The 20391-nt window shown below is 41.9% G+C and overlaps 1 protein-coding gene and 1 pseudogene across 5 annotated transcripts in view; one reads left to right on the top strand and one right to left on the bottom strand.

Annotated features, from left to right (window-relative positions):
• The window catches only part of ZMIZ1 (zinc finger MIZ-type containing 1), a 466669-nt gene that overhangs the window by 115020 nt on the left and 331258 nt on the right, over positions 1-20391 (bottom strand). For all 5 annotated transcript variants that reach the window (XM_077453980.1, XM_077453978.1, XM_077453977.1 and 2 more), the window contains 3 exons: positions 14841-14952; positions 7936-8049; positions 4356-4461 (listed from right to left, as the gene is read on the bottom strand). In XM_077453980.1, the coding sequence (XP_077310106.1) occupies positions 4356-4461; positions 7936-8049; positions 14841-14900 (280 nt within the window). In that variant the 5' untranslated portion in view covers positions 14901-14952. The remainder of the gene's footprint in view (positions 1-4355; positions 4462-7935; positions 8050-14840; positions 14953-20391) is intronic.
• LOC143932452 (U2 spliceosomal RNA) lies at positions 11388-11468 on the top strand (annotated as a pseudogene).

Here is a 20391-nt window from a genome sequence, read left to right as displayed (position 1 = left end):
TGACTTGCAGATACTGGAAGATCTCAGATGCTGTAGCCTCATAGAATCTTTGAGGAGAAGTAACAGCTGATGACTCCTTCAAGTGTTACCATGCTGCATATTTTATAGTGACCCTGTGCCATTCACCAATGAGAATAAACTATTTCTGGTAAACCCGATGGGAACATGGAGTTGTGTATCAGTATGCCAAGCAGGGTATAAGGGGAACATCAGTTTACCTGACTATATTAGAATATGCTATACCTGTAGAGAGTAACAAATTATGGGGTGCATAATGTGCTTGAGGATAAATTCATATTGTATGGTTTCCACTGATATCAGATTAGTCTCTAATGTCGCGTCCACACGATTGGAATTCTCGTCGGAAAAAGTTCTGATGGTTTTCCCGATGGAATTCGGCTCAAGCTGTCTTGCCTACACACGGTCACACCAAATTCCGATTGTTTATAACGCGGTGACGTACAACGCGACTAGAAAAAGGAAGTTCAATAGCCAGTAGCCAATAGCTTCTGTCTCGTAGTTGAATCTGAGCATGCGTGATTTTTGGCATGTCGGAATTGCATACACGCGATTGGAATTACCGATAGAAAGTTTTTCCATCTGGAAAATTGATAACATGCTATCAATTTTTGGCTGGCGGGCATTTGGACAGCTAAATTCCGATAGAGCATACACACGGTCGCATTTTCCAATGAAAAGCTCTCATCGTTTTTTTTCTGGCCGGAATTCCGATCGCGTGTACACGGCATTAGGCTTTCAGAAATACCCAAAGGGAATTGTTAGTTGTAGTGTGAAAAATGGTCGATCTGCACGGCTGTATAATAGTTTGCTGTGTGGGACTGACAGGCGGATGGACTGTCTTTGTTGATATAGTATTTTATACGTTACGTATGATTTGGTGTTGCCCAACATTAAATTTAGTAATTGTTTTTGCAAAACATGAAGTATATGTGCAAGGATTTTGATGGGGAGCACTCAGAAAGGGTACACTAGTTTAGGTGGGAGGGTTATTTAGACGCCCACCATACATCCCAGCCAGTAAATGTGATATTTTTCTACTACTTTTTTTTTAACAGATACATTTTTCTACTATTTAGTAAGCAGACAAATTTGTGGTAAGCGAGCAGCGTAGTTAGCTGATCACATTGTGACAAAGGTGGTGATGTAGATCCCCTAGTAGATTTGCAGTGCAATAGGAAAGAAGGCCTAAAGCTGAGAATGGATTTAATGAGATAAGGAAATATTCAGAGCGTGGCATTTGTTATTTATCTACATGGATAAACCAGAAAAGAGCTGGAGTTTACCTAGGAGCATAAGTAGGTATTGCATGATTGGGTTTGTTCGAAACAGAGCATCATCCACAAAAAGACAATCATACTGGTAGCCTGTTTGTTTTTGGTCCACTGGATTTGCTTTCGGTCTGGGATGCTAGGCAAAGGTTTAGTTGGATATATTTGGGTCCTGGCATTGGACCGTTTCTAATTTGGAAGGATTAGTTGGATAAGCTGGCCCCTGATGACCACCTTATGGACGTTCCATAGAATCTCGGGTTTTATGCCAGTAAAAGTTTTTAGGTTGAAATATTCTGTCAGGGATTTTATCATTTTTTCGTGGTCTCAAGAAAGAGAGCTCAATACTTTCAAAATACCGTATTTGGACAAGCATGACAGCCAAACGGTAGAAGTCGGCAATGCTTTTCAAATGTGCGTTGAGCTCCTGCTGGTTTTGCGAACCCAATGCCAACAGAGCACAGTTAAAAAGAATGGAAGTTGTGCAAAAAAATATATATATAAGTCAGGAAGAAAGCACAGTCACATGACCTGCTCTACACTAAAATTTCTGTTTTAAGCAGAACTCCATATAATACCGCAGGCATTATACCAGGGATATGCAATTAGTGGCCCTCCAGCTGTTGCAAAACTACAAGTCCCATCATGCCTCTGCCTCTGGGCGTCATGAATGTGGCTGGCAGGGTTTTGCTATGCCTCATGGGACTTGTAGTTCTGTAACAGCTGGAGGTCTGCTAATTCCATATCCCTGCATTATACAATGGCCTGCATTTTTAAATGGGCGCTGCTATGCAGTATTACTAAATAGTAGAACACCTTCCTATTATAAATAGACCTCTCAGTAAAGGTTATGTTTAAGTGCAGTAACTTATCACAACCAATCAAAATCAATCTTGTACTGGCCTGACCTTGGCAAAATAAATTTGTAACATGGGATGTTGTACTCTTTATGGTTATTAAACACAAGGCCAATAATTTTGAAATCTGTGACACTGATTAAGGAAAGATGATGGAATGGTTTTATTTTTATCTTCTTATTTCTTTTGTCTCTCCCACCTACAATCCTACTGAAAGGTCAGTAGGCTGGGGCCATTCTACCACCATGAAGAGGCATAAGCAATGCAGGGAAGCAAGGTGAGCAGGACTAAATCAACCAGACAAAATTTGATCAGCCAGCAGGCTGAATGAAAGAAACCTATACCTGTGCAGCCAGCTTAAAGCCCAACTCCGGGCAATTAAAAAATGATCCCATGTAGCGGGGTTGTGCCTGCATTGCAAAGGTTAATTGCTTTTTTTTATATGTAGAGGAACAATAAAAAGGAGATATACTCACCTAATCCTCCACTCTTTGCCGCAGCTAGACTGGTTCCTGCAGCCTCTGGACCCCTGCGCTTCACTAGGCAAGGGTCCCAAGGTCATCAAGACCAGAGCAGGGTCCATAGCCCCATTCTGGGTGTGAGGGGACTGAGGGACAGCCCACCCCCCCTTACCTGATTATGGGGGAGGGCTGCCTACTAGAAAAGCAGAAGATCAGTTAAAGTGGAAGTAAACCCATCAATTTAACAGTTTCAAAAAACAGTTACATTCCCAGCATGGCAGGAATGCTAGCTGCACATTGGTTGTGCCCTCAGTCAAACTGTCAAACCATCCAATGGCTGGTGTCATAACTGATCACATGTGCAGCGCCATGGCAGTTGAAGATTAAATAGGGTCAAAAATGGCAGCTTCCTTGGCTGAAAACGATAGGAGGGTTTACTTCCACTTCCAAGTAAAATGGTTTCTCCTCTCCCCTAGGAAAAATGAGCCATTAACACTCAAAGTACAGGCACAGCCCCACTGCAAAGGATTATTTTTTTTTTTATCCACCTGGGGTTGGGCTTTAAGGCTAGATATACATGTTAAAGTTTCTCGTGTTCAGCCCTGCTGAAATTTGAGCCGACATTAGAGAAATCCAGGGGAATATGTAGAGGAGAGTAACTTAAAGCCGAGTAGAAATTCTAAGGGGGGGGGGCTTATCAAGGCTAAGGGGAAATGCTGCGTTTACAAGAGAACGTAGCAATACATGCAATATTGATATAGAATAGCGATTATAAGTATCTGTTTTTAATAAGTATTGCTAATTTCTCTCGATCGTATGTCTCTCCTCTCTCTCTCCCCACTACCATCTTTTTATCAGCTAGGCTGGCCAGGAGTTATACTGTAGCAAAGTGTAGGATTTATTCACCCTGCACAGCTATAACAAGGCAACTATACACTGTCTGCATAACTTGGGCTGGATCCAGTTCGGCAGGGCTCACCAGCACCATGTGCATACAAAACGCTTCTCCTGGCAGTGAGGTCCTAATGACTCATTCACAGCATGTATGAACTCCTTCCTCTGATTTGTGACTAGAACATACACAGGGATGGCAGGTCAATGGCAAAATTACACAGAAAGCTTTTTTTTTTCCTTTCCTTATTTTCCAGACATAATTTGAAGTCATAAATCACTACAGAGACAGCTGACCTCAAAGGCTCCTTGGCGGTGAGTGTGGAAACCCTTGGAGCGAGATTCTAACCTTCCACTAGTCCATGCTAAGGAGGAGCAACAGAGATGTGCTGGCTGCTGCTTAAAAAAACGAAGGTCTGTTTAACCCCAAGAAAACTGAAACCGTATGTTTTTGCGTATAGAGTACGGACCACAGGTGTCTCAATAAAGTTACCACACCCCATACAAAACAAGCTCACTGAGGCCTACTCATTTGTAGGTTGGATGTTGCCTGATGTTACAAACACAAGCACTGTCTGAACCCGTCTTCAATCTCCGCACTGAAAAAAACCTGCTTACAACAGATGTGAACGCTTTAACATTACAGGTTTGTCAGAGGGTCATTTTAGTAAAGAGTTAAGAAAGAAAGCAGATCTGGCAGGTAACCACCATAGTAAACTGTTGCTAAGCAACAACGTGCAAATAATATACACTGCAGGTCCTGGCTTGTGTGGAGCACAGCATTCAGAAGACAATCTCCTGTTTGTTAAGGAAAAAATAAATAATAAAAGCGTAAATATTAATTGCTTGCTTCCTACCGGCTGATTTGGGGGTGAACTTGTCTCTGTTGGCCGCGCATACAGCTAGGAGTCTGTATCCAAGGTCCAGATCGAAGCCTTGCTGTGCTGCTACTCTGCTAACAACCTGCAGGATGGAGGAAAATTATCTCAACAGAGAAATCAATATGGTGTTTGTCAACCTTCTACAATGTTCAAAATGTAGAAAAGTACAGAATGCAATGTACAAAATGAGCTAACTGTATGCCAGACAACATGAATGAATGACATTATGGCCGGCATAGGATGACCGGCATTCAACCTGCAGCAGAACTTGGTGTAAACCTGCTATTGGGGCTGAGTTTCAATACACAGTTTTAAAAAAAAAAGGGTGATTAACACTGGTACCACTAGACCTCAACACCTGGGGCACATGCCATGGGTCTCCTGCTGAGTGTCAAGTGGCACTGTTGAGTGGCACTGTTGGGTAAAGTGATAACCCGCTCTACAGCACATTTATAGTCCCAGTGCTGAAATAATAACTGCAGAGTCAGTGGGAGGGAAGCAGAAGAGCATCTCGTGTTTCAGGTATCACAATGATCTATTTAACACCAAAGTAAGAGGGCAATTTCCCACTGCCCACCAATGCAATGGGGTCTTCACTACTGACCAACAATGTAAAGTAGGGGGACTAACATTATATAATGGGGGGGGGGTGGACTTCACTTATGACCAACACTGGAAAAGGGAGGGGGCACTTCACTGATAACAGCAATATAACAAGGCGCCTGCCCCTCACTACTGAACATAATCATAAGGGCAACGCTGTATCCTGGCCTAGGCTAACAAGGCCTAGGCCAAGAACTTTGCAGCGGGGCAACACGGAAAGAGTCCCCACCCGCTTGCTCTACACAGTTAGTGTAGTACCAGTCTAGTGGGGTTGACTAGGCTGAGAGGCAAATTAGTCTTGCGCCCCCATAAAGCTGCCTCACTGCTTCCGGTATGTGGGCGGCTGCCATTCCACAATAGTACCTTCCTCACCATACTATGTTTTCTGCTGCACCATTAGCATGATTATACAGTGCCTTGCGAAAGTATTCGGCCCCCTTGAACTTTTCAACCTTTTGCCACATTTCAGGCTTCAAACATAAAGATATAACATTTTTATTTTTTGTGGAGAATCACCAACAAGTGGGACACAATTGTGAAGTGGAACGAAATCTATTGGATTTTTGAAACTTTTTTAACTAATAAAAAAATGAAAAGTGGGGCGTGCAAAATTATTCGGCCCCCTTGCGTTAATACTTTGTAGAGCCACCTTTTGCTGCGATTACAGCTGAAAGTCGCTTGGGGTATGTCTCTATCAGTTTTGCACATCGAGAGACTGAAATTCTTGCCCATTCTTCCTTGCAAAACAACTCGAGCTCAGTGAGGTTGGATGGAGAGCGTTTGTGAACAGCAGTTTTCAGCTCTTTCCACAGATTCTCGATTGGATTTAGGTCTGGACTTTGACTTGGCCATTCTAACACCTGGATACGTTTATTTGTGAACCATTCCTTTGTAGATTTTGCTGTATGTTTGGGATCATTGTCTTGTTGGAAGATAAATCTCAGTCCCAGTTTCAGGTTTTCATCCAGAATGGTCCTGTATTTGGCTGCATCCATCTTCCCCTCAATTTTAACCATCTTCCCTGTCCCTGCTGAAGAAAATGAGGCCCAAACCATGATGCTGCCACCACCATGTGTGACAGTGGGGATGGTGTGTTGAGGGTGATGAGCTGTGTTGCTTTTACGCCAAACATATCGTTTTGCATTGTGGGCAAAAAGTTTGATTTTGGTTTCATCTGACCAGAGCACCTTCTTCCACATGTTTGGTGTGTCTCCCAGGTGGCTTGTGGCAAACTTTAGACGAGACTTTTTATGGATATCTTTCAGAAATGGCTTTCTTCTTGCCACTCTTCCATAAAGGCCAGATTTGTGCAGTGTACGACTGATTGTTGTCCTATGGACAGACTCTCCCACTTCAGCTGTAGTTCTCTGCAGTTCATCCAGAGTGATCATGGGCCTCTTGGCTGCATCTCTGATCAGTCTTCTCCTTGTCTGAGCTGAAAGTTTAGAGGGATGGCCAGGCCAGGTCTTAGTAGATTTGCAGTGGTCTGATACTCCTTCCATTTCAAAATGATCGCTTACAGAGTGCTCCTTGAGATGTTTAAAGCTTGGGAAATCTTTTTGTATCCAAATCCGGCTTTAAACTTCTCTACAACAGTATTACGGACCTGCCTGGTGTGTTTCTTGGTCTTCATGATGCTCTCTGTGCTTTCAACAGAACCCTGAGACTATCACAGAGCAGGTGCATTTATACAGAGACTTGATTACACACAGGTGGATTCTATTTATCACCATCAGTCATTTAGGACAACATTGGATCATTCAGAGATCCTCGCTGAACTTCTGGAGTGAGTTTGCTGCACTGAAAGTAAAGGGGCCGAATAATTTTGCACGCACCTCTTTTCAGTTTTTTATTTGCTAAAAAAGTTTAAATTATCCAATAGATTTCGTTCCACTTCACAATTGTGTCCCACTTGTTGGTGATTCTTCACAAAAAATAAAAATGTTATATCTTTATGTTTGAAGCCTGAAATGTGGCAAAAGCCTGAAAAGTTCAAGGGGGCCGAATACTTTCGCAAGGCACTGTATCTTCTTAGTCCTATCCATAAAATTATTAGAAATTTGTGCTTGAAGTAGAACTATAGGCAACACTTTTTTTTCATTTTGGATAGACTAAGGGAGGGTTATAGCCCCTGTCACAGTTTATTTTTTACCATCCCTGTCCCATTGCAGAGATTTCCCTTCACTTCCTGCCCCATAACCAAACAGGAAGTGAGAGGAAATCTATGCAAATTAAGGGAATCTATTCCCCCCCCCCCAGGCCCTCAGAACTAGTGTCCCTGCTGGAAAACTTCAGGTGGGGTCTTTAACAGCAAGGGGTGTGGCCTTGGCAGGAAGGGGTGGGTCATATTTAAATTAGGGGGTAAACAAGTTTAGCCAGGCCTAGGGCAGCACAAAACCTAAATACACTACTGCATAAAGGAGATGACCAACAATATAAGGGGAGCTACTTTTTTTTCTCTAGCCAACAATGCAAGGGGAGCACTTTATCACTATCACAGATTTTCACAATGAATTCTACAGACATACTACTGACCACTGCATTCTGTGAGCTAGTGTTCCCAGGGGGACCCTACTTCTTTCACAATCTTACCAATGGCCCTCATTAATAATGTACTGTATGCTTTTGGTGGTTCTCTCTTGGCATGGATCTTGTCATGTGAGAAAATAATATACAATGCCTGAATTTATGGAAAGGACTAAATAAGCCCAGTTTAGGGTGTCAGGGTTTTAAAGGGGTGTCAGTCTATATTTTTTACTACTAGTATAGTGAAATAAACAGTTATTGGCCAAGTAAAAAACAACAGCAGTAAACTAGTTTGGTCAATATACCAGCTTAGTAACCTTGCCTTCTAAATTGCCCTAAAGGCCAAGAAGATCATTGCAGAGATAAAATTACAAGCAGCTAGCCACAGAATGACAATGCTGAAGACAACATGATTTGCCAAACATACCGTTAAACAGCCCATTAGGCTCTGTTCAAAGGGTCTTTGAAATGCTCGAGGGTCTCCACACCAGTCCAAGAGCTCTGTAGCTGCATTGTGGAAGTTTGCTGGGTTTTGTAAGTGCTGAAAGGAAACAAAAACACAAAAAAGTAAGAAGAAAATCTAACAAACAGTCCATGACAAGCTACAAACCTAAGATGGCAGTCAAAAGATCCATCTACCACACAATTGTTTTTATCATAAAGAAAAGCATAAACATGCACTGAGCCCTAGTCCCAAGCCTCATCTTAAGAGGAATAGCAGTGAGTGTTAATTTGTGACAACCAGCCCTCTATCCCCAAACCTTAAGCCAGCCATACATGGTGGGATTTTTGTTCTTGCAACCACGGGATGGGAGAATCTCTCCCGGAGAACTATTGTGTTCCTCTGGCGGGGGGGGGGGGGGGGGGGGCGCAGGGAGCCATCCCTGCTGGGAGAAGACATAGCGATTATAGCCGCTGGCATTAATTGCATGGAAAATCCAGAAGTAGCCATTACAGCTAAGAATTGGCAAGCTGCAATATAATAAATGTTTGCTTTTGGGTTTAATACTGTTTAAGTCTAAAAATCTATTACTGGAGGAAAAGCTGTAAAGTGACCTTTCTTGGCCCATACCAAGTACAAGTACCAATATGTAATATTATTATACAGATTTTATACAACACCAACAGTCTGAGCAGTGCTTTACAAAATGAAGGGAGACAATACAGTTATGCCGCGTATACACGATCGGAATTCCGGACAGAAAAAAACAGATGAGAGCTTTTCATCGGAAAATGCGACCGTGTGTATGCTCCATCGGAATTTAGTTGTCCAAATTTCCGCCAGTCAAAAATTGATAGCATGTTCTCAATTTTCCAGACGGAAAAACTTTCTATCGGTAATTCCGATCGTGTGTATGCAATTCCGACACGCCAAAAATCACGCATGCTCAGATTCAACTGCGAGACGGAAGCTATTGGCTACTGGCTATTGAACTTCCTTTTTCTAGTCACGTCGTACGTGTTGTACGTCACCGCGTTCTAAATGATCGGAATTTGATGTGACCGTGTGTAGGCAAGACAAATTGAGTCGAATTCCATCGGAATTCTGTCGGGAAAACCATCAGAGCTTTTTCGGACGAGAATTCCGATCGTGTGTACGCGGCATTACAATACAACTCAGGTCAAGAGGCATCAGAGGGCCTTGCTTATTAGAGCTTACCATCCAGTAGTAATAAGCATTTGTTGAAAAGGGGGTCAGGAATAAAGAAATCTTTATTTTATTTTTTATTTATTTTTTTTAACAGTGGAAACCGGCAAAATGGGTGAAGACAAGTGAAACAAGACATGGATCTTTGTGTTCGCCTTTCTAATAGAAAGTAATTGCCAGGGCACACTGGTATGCTAACGGATGTGTAGGATCATCTTAATGTCTACAGATTGGCTCTACAAATCAGTCATGTGACCCTGCCCACACAGACTACACAACATTCCAGAGTATATTAAAGCAGATAACATTTGTCTGTTACTCCGAGTCTGTCCTTTCCCTAGATAACGGCAGGTCTCATGACCTATTAGATCATTGGGTTTGTCTAGAACATCAAGGACTAGGATACTATGAATAGCACATAGTAGGTGAAATGTATTGTTGAATTTGTTTGTAGGTCTCTTTTAATTGGCTACAAACTTTCCCTAATTTCAATCAGTACTGCGAGATTGCTGAAATAAGAAAGTCCACTGTTCAAGGTGGGCTGTCCCCATGATGTCCAACAAGCCTGATAAGGTGTATTTATGTAAAGTTTGCATAACTATTTGTCTATTGAAAATGGTTGTACATCGGTTCTGTGTGAATGGGGAAAATTTGAAAGCATTAAGCTTCTGCATTATAGCAACGAGGTGGAGTTAAAGCAGAACTACATTACATCTGAGCACCACAAACCAAAAATGCTATTGAATTCATTTTTATTATTCAAAAGTCCATCCATGTCTCTATGCTCTATTTTGTTGAGAAATCACTTGGAAAAACACCCCCCTAGCATTTCTGGCTGAGACCATCTTAAATAAGGGCAGATGATTCATGTAGCATTTACTTCCTGGAATCCTTCTGCCCTTAGCTCAGGCATGCAGACATGAGGGTGTACTTACCTGAGAACCACCCCCTCCCCCCTCCTGAAGACTTCTGGGATGTATATAATCAATAATCTGCTAATAAGGGAGGAAATGTAAAAAAAAAAAAAAAAAATTTAAGTAAATACAATATACTTTCCTTTTTTTTTTTTACTAATGCTAGCAGCTTAAAGTGACTCTAAAGTCTCGTTTTCTTTTCTCTATTAAAAGAATATGTTATACTTACCTTCTCTGTGTAGTGGTTTTGCACAGAGCAGCCTGGATCCCCCGCTTCGAGTGCCTCTTTGGTGCTCCTGGCCCCTCCCTCCTGTTGAGTGCCCCAATAGCAAGCAGCTTGCTATGGGGGCACCCGAGCCGAGCTGCAGCTCTGTGTCCATTCACGGAGCTGAGGTTAAGCCCTGCCCCCTCTCCTGATTGGCTAACAGCTGCGAGAGCCAATGGTGCCGCTGCTGTGTCTCAGCCAATCAGGAGGGAGATGGCTGAGACACTCATGGACATTGCTGGACAGAGATAGGGCTCAGGTAAGTATTACGGGGGCCTGCTGCACACAGAAGGCTTTTTTATCTTAAACCATAGAATGAATTAAGATAAAAAACCTTCTGACTTTATAACCCCTTTAAGGATAGAAAAATAGTCAATGTTGTTTGAGAAAGTGAAGATCAGCTTTAAAGATTATGAAAACCCAACATTTCAGAATCCTAATATGTGCCTGCTGTACCATGTACTTGTATGGAAAAGTATCCTGTTCTCTTTGTATTGTCCAAAATCCTATTGGTAAGGCTCCGTGCACACTGGCTTAAAAAAAAAACATTGCTTCTGCATGAATTTTGAGTTCTGCCTGTAGAAGCAGCTTAATGTTATTCTATGTGTCCATGCACATTAGGACTAGGGATGAGCCCAGGCGTGTTTGCATGGTCCACGTGCTGAGCCCGCCAGGAAGTCTGCACTAATCACATATATATATATATATATATATATATAAATATATATATATATATATATATATATATATATATATATATATATATATATACACACACACAGACAGACACTCTAGTAGACTGTATATATATCAAATACACTGTCGCTAACTAACCTGCCTGCCCAATCTAGCATAATCTCTCCATCTCTGTCCACTATAACACACTATATGGGTGCTGTGTAAGCAGCCTTAAATTGTGTGCGGCGAGGACTTCGTCCCCCTGAGCCATGATTGGCCAAAGGCACCTTGCCTTTGGCCAATTATGGTTCTCGATGAGGAGTGTACTGTAATTGGCCAAAGCATGCAGGTCAGGTGTATGGTTTGGCCAACCAATCGCTTCTCTGCCTTTTGGCTAAGATCAGGTGTAGTATCTGTTCTTATAAGTTGCCAAAGGAGGCGCAGTTCCATCCCTAAAGAGAGGGTTTGGTCAGCACTCTCCAACGGTGTAATTAGCACCTGGAAAGACTGTTTCGGTAGGGGTCACGTCGTGCCACCCGACGGAAACTGGGGGCCAATGCACGATCGAGTCTGAGCCGCCTGGAAGGGTGTTCCTGGTGAGGATGGATGCTGCTGTTGGTCTGACCCAGAGGGTCGAGTTCCTGGCCTTCTGGCCTGGATTGGGGTAGTTCTAGCCCTGGACAGTTTTTCGGGAGGGAACACCGGCTCCTCTCTAGCTGTGGGGGAGGAGCGGTTAGTACTTCCCGAATGTAATTAGGTAGGAGTGATGGGAGCGACGGTGGAGCCGGATGGCAAAGGACTCTCACCAAGCTTCCTGAACTTCACGCCTTCCTACCTGGGGTGGGGGCTGCTGTGGTCCGGACCGTTGGTCAGGGCCGTCTTGAAAGCCTTTGGAGTATGTGCCCCTGGAGTGGCAGTCCAGGGGTGCCTAAAAGTCACTGTGAGTGAGGGTCACATTGATTTTGGGCACCACGGTCACTGCGCCATAGCACGCTTTTTTAGCACCTGCCTCTTGAGCCGGGCCTTTTGGTTGGCACCAGAGGAATTTTTTTTATTCCTTTCACACAATGGTCACTCTCCTCTGCATTATCCCTTCCCCACTTTATTTAATTTATTTCTCTTGTGTGTTGTGTCACGTCTTTGTTTTGTCACTTTGTACGTGCGATGAGTAGGGTCACAGGTCCTAGGGCCTGTCCTGAAAGTCTGGGGAGGGGGTGGACATGGCCTTCTTGCTTAGTTCGCCCTCTCTCTTAGGGTTGAGGTCTCCCTTTGGGGGAGCCTCACCTAGTATTTGGGTGGGTCTGTTTCGGGAGACCTTCCAAAGAACGGGGTCTGTTCTGGTTTTGGCCAGAAGGACCAAGTTTTAAGTGTCCTTGTCCCTGTCTGGAGCCTAACGCCCTGGGGGATTCAGGGCAAGGCCCTCTGATATTAGAGGGCTTGTGTACCCATCTGCACTTTTTTGTGTCACTATGTGTGTGCACATTTTTTATGCACCAGGTGAAGTTTTTGAGTGTGTTTTGCACGCCCCAAGCTTTAAAAAAAAAAGTATGTTTTGGCCAACCATCATACAGCAATGCACTGCGGTCTTGCAGTACATTATGGGGTGCTCAAATTTGCTGCGAACGCCCCATAAAATTAGCCGGTCGGCGAACGGACGAATACCCGATGTTCGAGTTGAACTTACATTCGACACAAACTCAAAGCTCATCCCTACTATCCACAAAGCCATTCCCCTTTTTAGAACACAACCTGCCTATCATAACCAGAATAATGAGAGAGCATGTTACAGTACAGTGCTACATTACTACATGTATTTTACAAAGATTCTAATTTAGGCCTCGTGCACACAGAGTGTTAAACGCTGCATTTAAGGGCATCTGGTGATTTTATTTCTGCCTCTAAACACCCCTCCATGTAAACCTATGAGTCCATACATAAACAGGTGTTTAGAGGCAGAAAAAAAAAAAAAATAAACACTGCCAGCGTGTCCAGAAGCAGAGTTTTGGCAGAAAAAGTTTTGGATGCGTGTAAACGTGTCTAATCGCGCCTTAACATTAGATGCGTCAAGCGCCTTGTGCGTTAATTTCAATGGGCAGAATAAACTATTGGTCTGGCCAATGGAATGAATTAACGCCCAAGCACTTGACACGCCTTAACGCGTTTACAAGCGTCAACCGTTTTTTCTGCCAAAACTCTGCTGCCAGAAGGCACGTAGGAGAGCTTGGCAAATGCCCTGTGTAAGGGGCCTAAAGCTGAACTCCAGGCAAACAGCTGAATGCGCAGTCGTAATATATGTGGGAGATATTCCATCTGCCAAAGGAATTTTATTTCTGTCAAGCTAATGTTGAGATGTACACAGCAATATTAAGACAGCACAGCCAGGTTGGTGACCTGACCTTTCTCTACCGTAATCAGAACAATGTAGTTATGTCGACTCCCTGCGTACAACATGTGATTGGACATTGAAGGACAGCAGCAGACGGTTAGGCCTCATGCACACTGGACGTTTTTTTTTGCAGTTGCTGTTTTTGGCTTCAGACATTTTTATCTGCAGCCAGTGAACTCCCCAGCATGTTATCCTATGTGTCCATGCACACATAGGCTTTTAGAAGTTTTTGGCAGGGGCTTTTTCTGGCTGGAAAACCCCCCCAGAACTAGTGGGTTTTAAGAGGAGTTTTTCAGCTGTAAAAACACTTCAACGCCGATAAAAGCTGAAAAACCCTGAAAAACTTGGCTATTCTGTGTCTATCATTGTTTTAGAGTCATAAGCTTTAGAGTATAGTTTAGCTAAAAAAAAAAAAGCTAAAAAAACCGCTACTGCAAAAACGTTTAAAAACCCACTCTACAGCTTACGCTACTGGCTTTTTTTATAACGTCCAGTGTGCATGAGAACTTAAAGCGGAGTTCCGCTAAAAAATAAAAATAGAATAAAAGTCAGCAGCTACAAATACTGCAGCTGCTGACTTTTAATGATCGGACACTTACCTGTCCCAGAGTCCAGCGATGCGGGGGAACGAAGCTCCGCTCCTTCCCCCCTCCGCTCAGCGGTACCGGCATTCAAACTGTGGGCACCCGGCTGTGGCTTCACAGTCGGGCACCTACTGCGCATGCGCGAGTGGTGCCGCAGGCCATGATTGGCTGCTCAGTCATCTGGGACCTGTCACTTGTCCCAGATGACTGACAGGAGGGAGGGGGCAGAGCTGAGCCCTTCCTACGCTGAGGGGAAGTGACATCAAGAGCCCAGGCACTGAAGGAGGCAGACTACGAGGGACCCCCTAGCAACAGGCATTTAGAGGAGAGTTAAAAAAAATCCAAATACTTTATATTTTTTTAGGAATTTTGATGATTTTATTTTTATTTTTTATGTGCAACACCAGTTTAGCTCATCTTTCTACTCTATTTGCAGCAGGTTCCTTGCCATTCTATTAGCAAGTAGCACACCTGAATTTCCTCTAGCGATGCTCCTACGGGGAATTTCAAAAGGCCGATACTAAGCTAAATTCAGGTACAGTACTTATACTAGAGGCATTTAAATACATTTACTGACATTTTTAATAAACGCATAACATTATTTGGTGTTATTTTTTTCAGGAGCCCCGCCCAAAGCCTATTCTAAACCCTCGGGATTGGTGCACAATTTTGACAATGTGGGAAGAAAATGACAGAGCAACCCCCCGACATACCTTCCTATCATCTGCTGCTGTTGTGAAGAAACATTTGCACAGAAAAGCATGTTCCTGGCACTACATGGCCTATTCCATCTCTCTAATATCTAGGAATATTCATTAAAGTGGTGAAGTTGGCCCATTCAGAAAATGTTGCAATACCTGTTTTATGCACTGCAGACGGTCATTAGTCTGCTGTATATGTCTGTCCATAGAGTTCATCCTGACAATGACTGCTCTGCTTCTACCTGAAAGCCATGAAAGGTTTTCAAACCTACAAGATAAAAAAAAAAAAAAAAAAAAAAACAGGTTAAGTAATAATATAGCGATTTATGTTCAGAAAAAAAAAAACTATGCAATATACTTAGACTTTTACAAATACATTGACTGTATAAAGTGACAGCTTGCAGTAATGAATAATAATACATTGCTAGAACAGTAATGTGTGCAATAACAACATCTTCCAGTTGATTATTATTGTGTGGAGTTGGACGTTATATGTGTTTATATAAAAGTTTCCTTTTTGTTGAAGTGTTTACCCAACAAATACAGTATTAAAAAAATAAAAAAAATAAAATAAAAAAAAAAGTCAGGAAAATACAGCCAATATCGTAACCTCATCTCTGACAACTGTGAAGGACACTGGGCTGGGGGCTGACAATCTCAAACACTATAAAAATACTACAATAAACAGCAATATAACATTTTGCAATAGGTTTTAGGCTCCGTTTCCACTACTGCGAGTTGTTGTGAGACTTGACACATGTGAAGTCACATGGCAAGTCAAAATCCATGCATTTCAACGGTCCCTGTTCTAACTGGTGCGACTCCAAAAAGGTTTTTGTACTACTTTGATCTGACTTCGGTGCAACTTATTCTCCCATGCTTCTCACCAGTCGCATGACATCGCATTGCAAAGTAAATCGTGCAACTTTAGGGTCGCAATAGTGGAAACCTAGCCTTAAAAGTGGCCTTTCATTAGTGTAGCATGCTTCATATATTTTGGTAGACATAACCCACCCATACATGGCTGTCAGGCCCATGCAGGCTGCTGTCGCAGTGAGCAATCCCAGCACAGAGTGCCAGTCTGTTCCATGCACTGATAAGGCTTTCCCCTGACTCCTAAGGCTTAATCCATACCCTCCTTACTGCAAATCCCATTCCAGGGGGAGAGAAGTCAATAGATCTTCCCGCAACTCTCAGTATTTATTATTCTTGACATTTAGGTTCGGTGTAAATAACTTGTCATCGGTGGTTTCCAGCCTCAGACCTCACAGAGCCAGAAATGGATGTACTTCACACAGACACATATAAGAGATATAAATCTCCAACCATGCTACTACTCAGACAAGTGACTGGAGGATGGCTTTTGTTAATCTCTTTTTTTAAAGAATTTACAAACAATCGATCAGCAATAGAAAATGGAGATGTGCGAGATGGAAAATAATACAGTGTATACATGGTATCAGTCCATTACACAGTAACCAGACCTGTAACTATGCACCCTGCCGAAAAGGGTAATAATTACAAGCAATACAAATAAAAAAATAAATAAAATCAAGCAATAATAAATAAAAACAATAAATAAATAAAAAATAAATCAAGCAATAAAAAAAAAAATCTAATAAAAAAATAAATCAAATGTAAATCAAATATAGTCCCAGGCATCTTTCTAGCCCAAATCAATGAAAGTTTGGTAATCACTCCCTTCTGGTTATCTACTAAGCTACATTGACTGAGGATGGCCTTGTAATGGAAATGAAGCTGAAAATATTCTTAAAAAAAAAACAACCTGTAGAACAAGGCAAAGCCCTCTCTCCAACCATTTGTATTAATGTGTAAAAATCCTAAAGTCTGTCTTCCAGCTATTTGTACATCAGGAATAGCCTATAATAAGACGACATCTCCGAGTTGTGATATTCTATCCCCATTTCCAGTCTGTACAGCGGGAGCCATGCAGGCCACAGTAAATCACACAACAGGAGGATTAGCCTCTGATGATAGAGCACCGCTGACCACTAGTTTAAGACTCCAGTGAGGAAGTTATTACATACATACTACCCCTGTGTTACAGCCTGTGTATCATATTACTCCCCAGGGGCTCCGGAGAAAGACACAACACAAGACTTTGCAATGATTGAAAAGGTGCAGCCATCACCTCTAATCCTTCTGTATGTATACATGTGCACTCACAAAGAATACGGACTGAATATGGATATCATTCTGGAACCATCATATTTATACATTCCTTCTTTCTACATTCCGTACACAGACTGATGGGAGCAAAATACAAATATGAAATGTAACCTCCAGAAATGAATCATTGTTTATGGCCAAGTATTAAGGAGTACTTGGGTATCCATAGCTCCCACCTGCCCCTGATTTAGAGGAATATCCCTCTTTCATCCTCATTTGTCCCTCATTTTAGTCTGATCCAGGGCAGTCTTTAAGGCAGGGCAAAAGGGGCAGCTGCCCTGGGCCCTGTCATTGTTGTGGGGCCCAAAGCAGCTGCCTCATACTTTCCAACTATCCTGGTTTAAATTCCCTCGTCCCTTGAGATTTTAGTCCTCTGCTGTGTCCCAATATCTCAGTGTGAAGTGTTGCTACGAATGCTGCCCAGCTCTGCCCTGTTGTTGTGTACAGATGACTCACCTGCACACCCTGTGTTTACATGTAAATTACCGGCATTCATATGTAAATAGTAGCGGCATTCATATGTAAATATCAGTGGCTGGCGGCATTGATGTATATCATGCCCCTCTGAGGTTATTTCCACAGTAATCTCTAGCAACCAATCAACAAGCAGAAATCATGTGCTGTAATTAGTGAGCGATAATGTGTGTGGTAACCTCTAGCAACCACTCAGTGAGAGGTAATGATACACTAACCTCTGGCAACCAATCACACTAGCTGCCTGATCTGATTCAGTAAACTGATTTTGAGTCTAACTGCTAAATATCGTATGTCTCAGAGCAGGTGGAGAGGGAAACTGCATGGGGGGGGCACCCCAAGAAAAGTTTTGCCCAAGGTCCAATCAATAATAAAGACGGCCCGGAGTCTGATCTGTATAGTTGTATATAAAATGCACTATTTATCTTTCAAAAAAGTGTTTCCCAGCGCTAAACGTTTCATCCAAATTCTAAATTGCTACATTTGTAAATTTTAATAGCCAATATAAAGGAATAGTAATGGTAAAAAAAAAAAGTCCTTGTGGATTTAATTAACTTTTTTTTGGCTAATTCACCTTTAAGGGGGTGTGTTGGGGGTGTGTCCTATGCCTACATTCGTTTGCAAGTAGGTGTCCCTCATTCCCATCTCAAAATGTTGGGAGGTATGGGTATCTATATCGACATTTATCACAGTATAATAGTATTATATTATAGTAGTATTGTGTGTGTGTGTGTGTGTGTGTGTGTGTGTGTATATATATATATATATATATACACACACACACACATTTTATATATATATATATATATATATATATATATATATATATATATACACATACATCCACACACATTTTATATATATATATATATATATATATATATATATATATATATATATATATATATATATATATATATATATATATATATATATATATACACACACACACACACACACGCACATTATATATATATATATATATATTTTACATACACATATATATATATATATATATATATATATTATATACACACACACAAATTTTAGCTGGTGGTCCTGCTACTGGCACATTTTCTGTCCTAGGGTGACAATGCTCACTCACCAGTCTGTATTTATGGAAGAGTTGTTGCCCTAGAACAGGATTACAAAACAACCATGTCCCCATACCAAGGGGGGAGGTATTCTGTAGTTGCCAGAGACAGCCGAGTACAATGCTAACTAATGAGAATCAGCCACAGGCAGAAAGCACAGGAAGTTATCAGCTCACATTTCCAGCAGGATTTTTTTTTCGCCTCATCAAATAGATATAACAAAATGCTTTCACTGATATATGTAACCAATGGTAGCAAATTAGCATTGTTAAAGTTTTTATTTTCAGGTCTTCTAACAGCTATGTAGTGTGATGCTCTACTTAGTGGTTGTAAACCCTTAGATATACCTAGTAAAGTGACTGGCTACAGCTGCAAAACAGATGAAACAAATCCTCCTACATAAGTTGTATCTGTTTATCTGCATTCAAAGTGCAGTATTTATCACGCTTGTCTGAGATGTCAGGAAAAAAAAGGGGCGGAGAGCTGAAGTTCAGCTCTGCAGAGCTCAGTGAGGAAAGCTCTGAGAGCTGATTGGAGGGAAGGGACACACCCCCTTCACACAGGAACAGAGGTAAGGCTGTCAAATCAGCTGGAGGTCCCTGCTCGGTCACTTTTCTTTTCTTGGTGTCAGGAAAACTTGTCTGAAGTGATTCACGCTGATAGCAGAAGAACTAAGCAGAGGACAGAAATGACACAGAGACAAGTACGTACTATAGAGGGATATACTTTGTTCATATTTAATGTCTGAGTTTACAACCACTTAAAAGCTTAACTTCAAGCATAGGTATAGCACAAGATTGCTGAGACTTCAGTATTACTTTAAAGTTTTGGCCTATTCATTGTGAAAGCATCACATTTTGTAATGGAGAGGAGAGTGGGAAACATTGATACTAGCACTGTTATTGCTTATCCAGCATAAGGTGGCTTTCAAAAAGTGGAGGGGTTGAGGAGAACTATATAGCCCACATGTGGAGTGAAAGGAGTACACAGGCAGTCAATCCGGTAGTCAACAGTCAACCAATCTGTCCTGGGATAAATCCTGTTTAATTTATTCATAGAGGATATAGAGGATAGGGATAAACAGCTCAATCTCAGAATTTGCAGACGATACAAAATTAAGCAGGACAATAACTTCTACACAGGATATACAAACCTTGCAAGAAGGCCTAAATAAAATAATGGGGTGGGCAACTACATGGCAAATTTAATGTTGAAAAATGTAAGGTAATGCATTTGGGTGCCAAAAATCCAAAACACAAAGTTACTCGCTAGGGAGAGAACCTCTGGGGGAATCTAGGATGAAAAAGGATCTGGGGATCCTAGTAGACGATAGGCTCAGCAATGGCATGCAATGCAAAGCCAACAGAATATGTGCATGCATTAAAAAGGGGATTTACTCCAGAGATAAAATGATAATTCTCCCGCTCTACAAGACTCTGGTCCAGCCGCATCTGGAGTATGCCGTCCAGTTCTGGGCTCCTGTCCTCAGGAAGGATGTGCTGGAACTGGAGAGAATCCAGAGAAGGGCAACAAAGTTAATTAAGGGAATGGAGGACCTCATCTATAGGGAAAGACTACAAGCACTGAACGTATTCTCTCTGGAGAGGAGACACTTGAGAGGGGATATATCAATGTACAAAGGCCGTACTGGTGATCCTAGCATAAGGAACAAAAACATTCAGTGAAAGAAATTTAAAAAGACACGTGGCCATTCACTAAAACTAGAAGAGAAGCAATTTAACCCTGAACTGCGTAGATGGTTCTTTACCGTCAGAGTGGTAAGGATGTGGAATTCTCATCCAAAAGCAGTGGAATCAGGAGGGAGCGTCGAAAGTTTACAAAAAACTATTAGATGGGTACCTAAATGACCACAACATATAGGGGTACACAATGTACTATTGACAAACACACACAACTTCACCAACTAAGTAACTAGTAATAAACTAATA

This window comes from Lithobates pipiens, unplaced genomic scaffold, assembly GCF_037356315.1.
Source record: "Lithobates pipiens isolate NorthernLeopardFrog02 unplaced genomic scaffold, aLitPip1_a1.2 Scaffold_25, whole genome shotgun sequence".
Classification (NCBI taxonomy): Eukaryota; Metazoa; Chordata; class Amphibia; order Anura; family Ranidae; genus Lithobates; species Lithobates pipiens.
The sequence above is the reverse complement of the archived record's forward strand: the minus strand, read 5'-3'. Positions and strand labels throughout refer to the sequence as shown.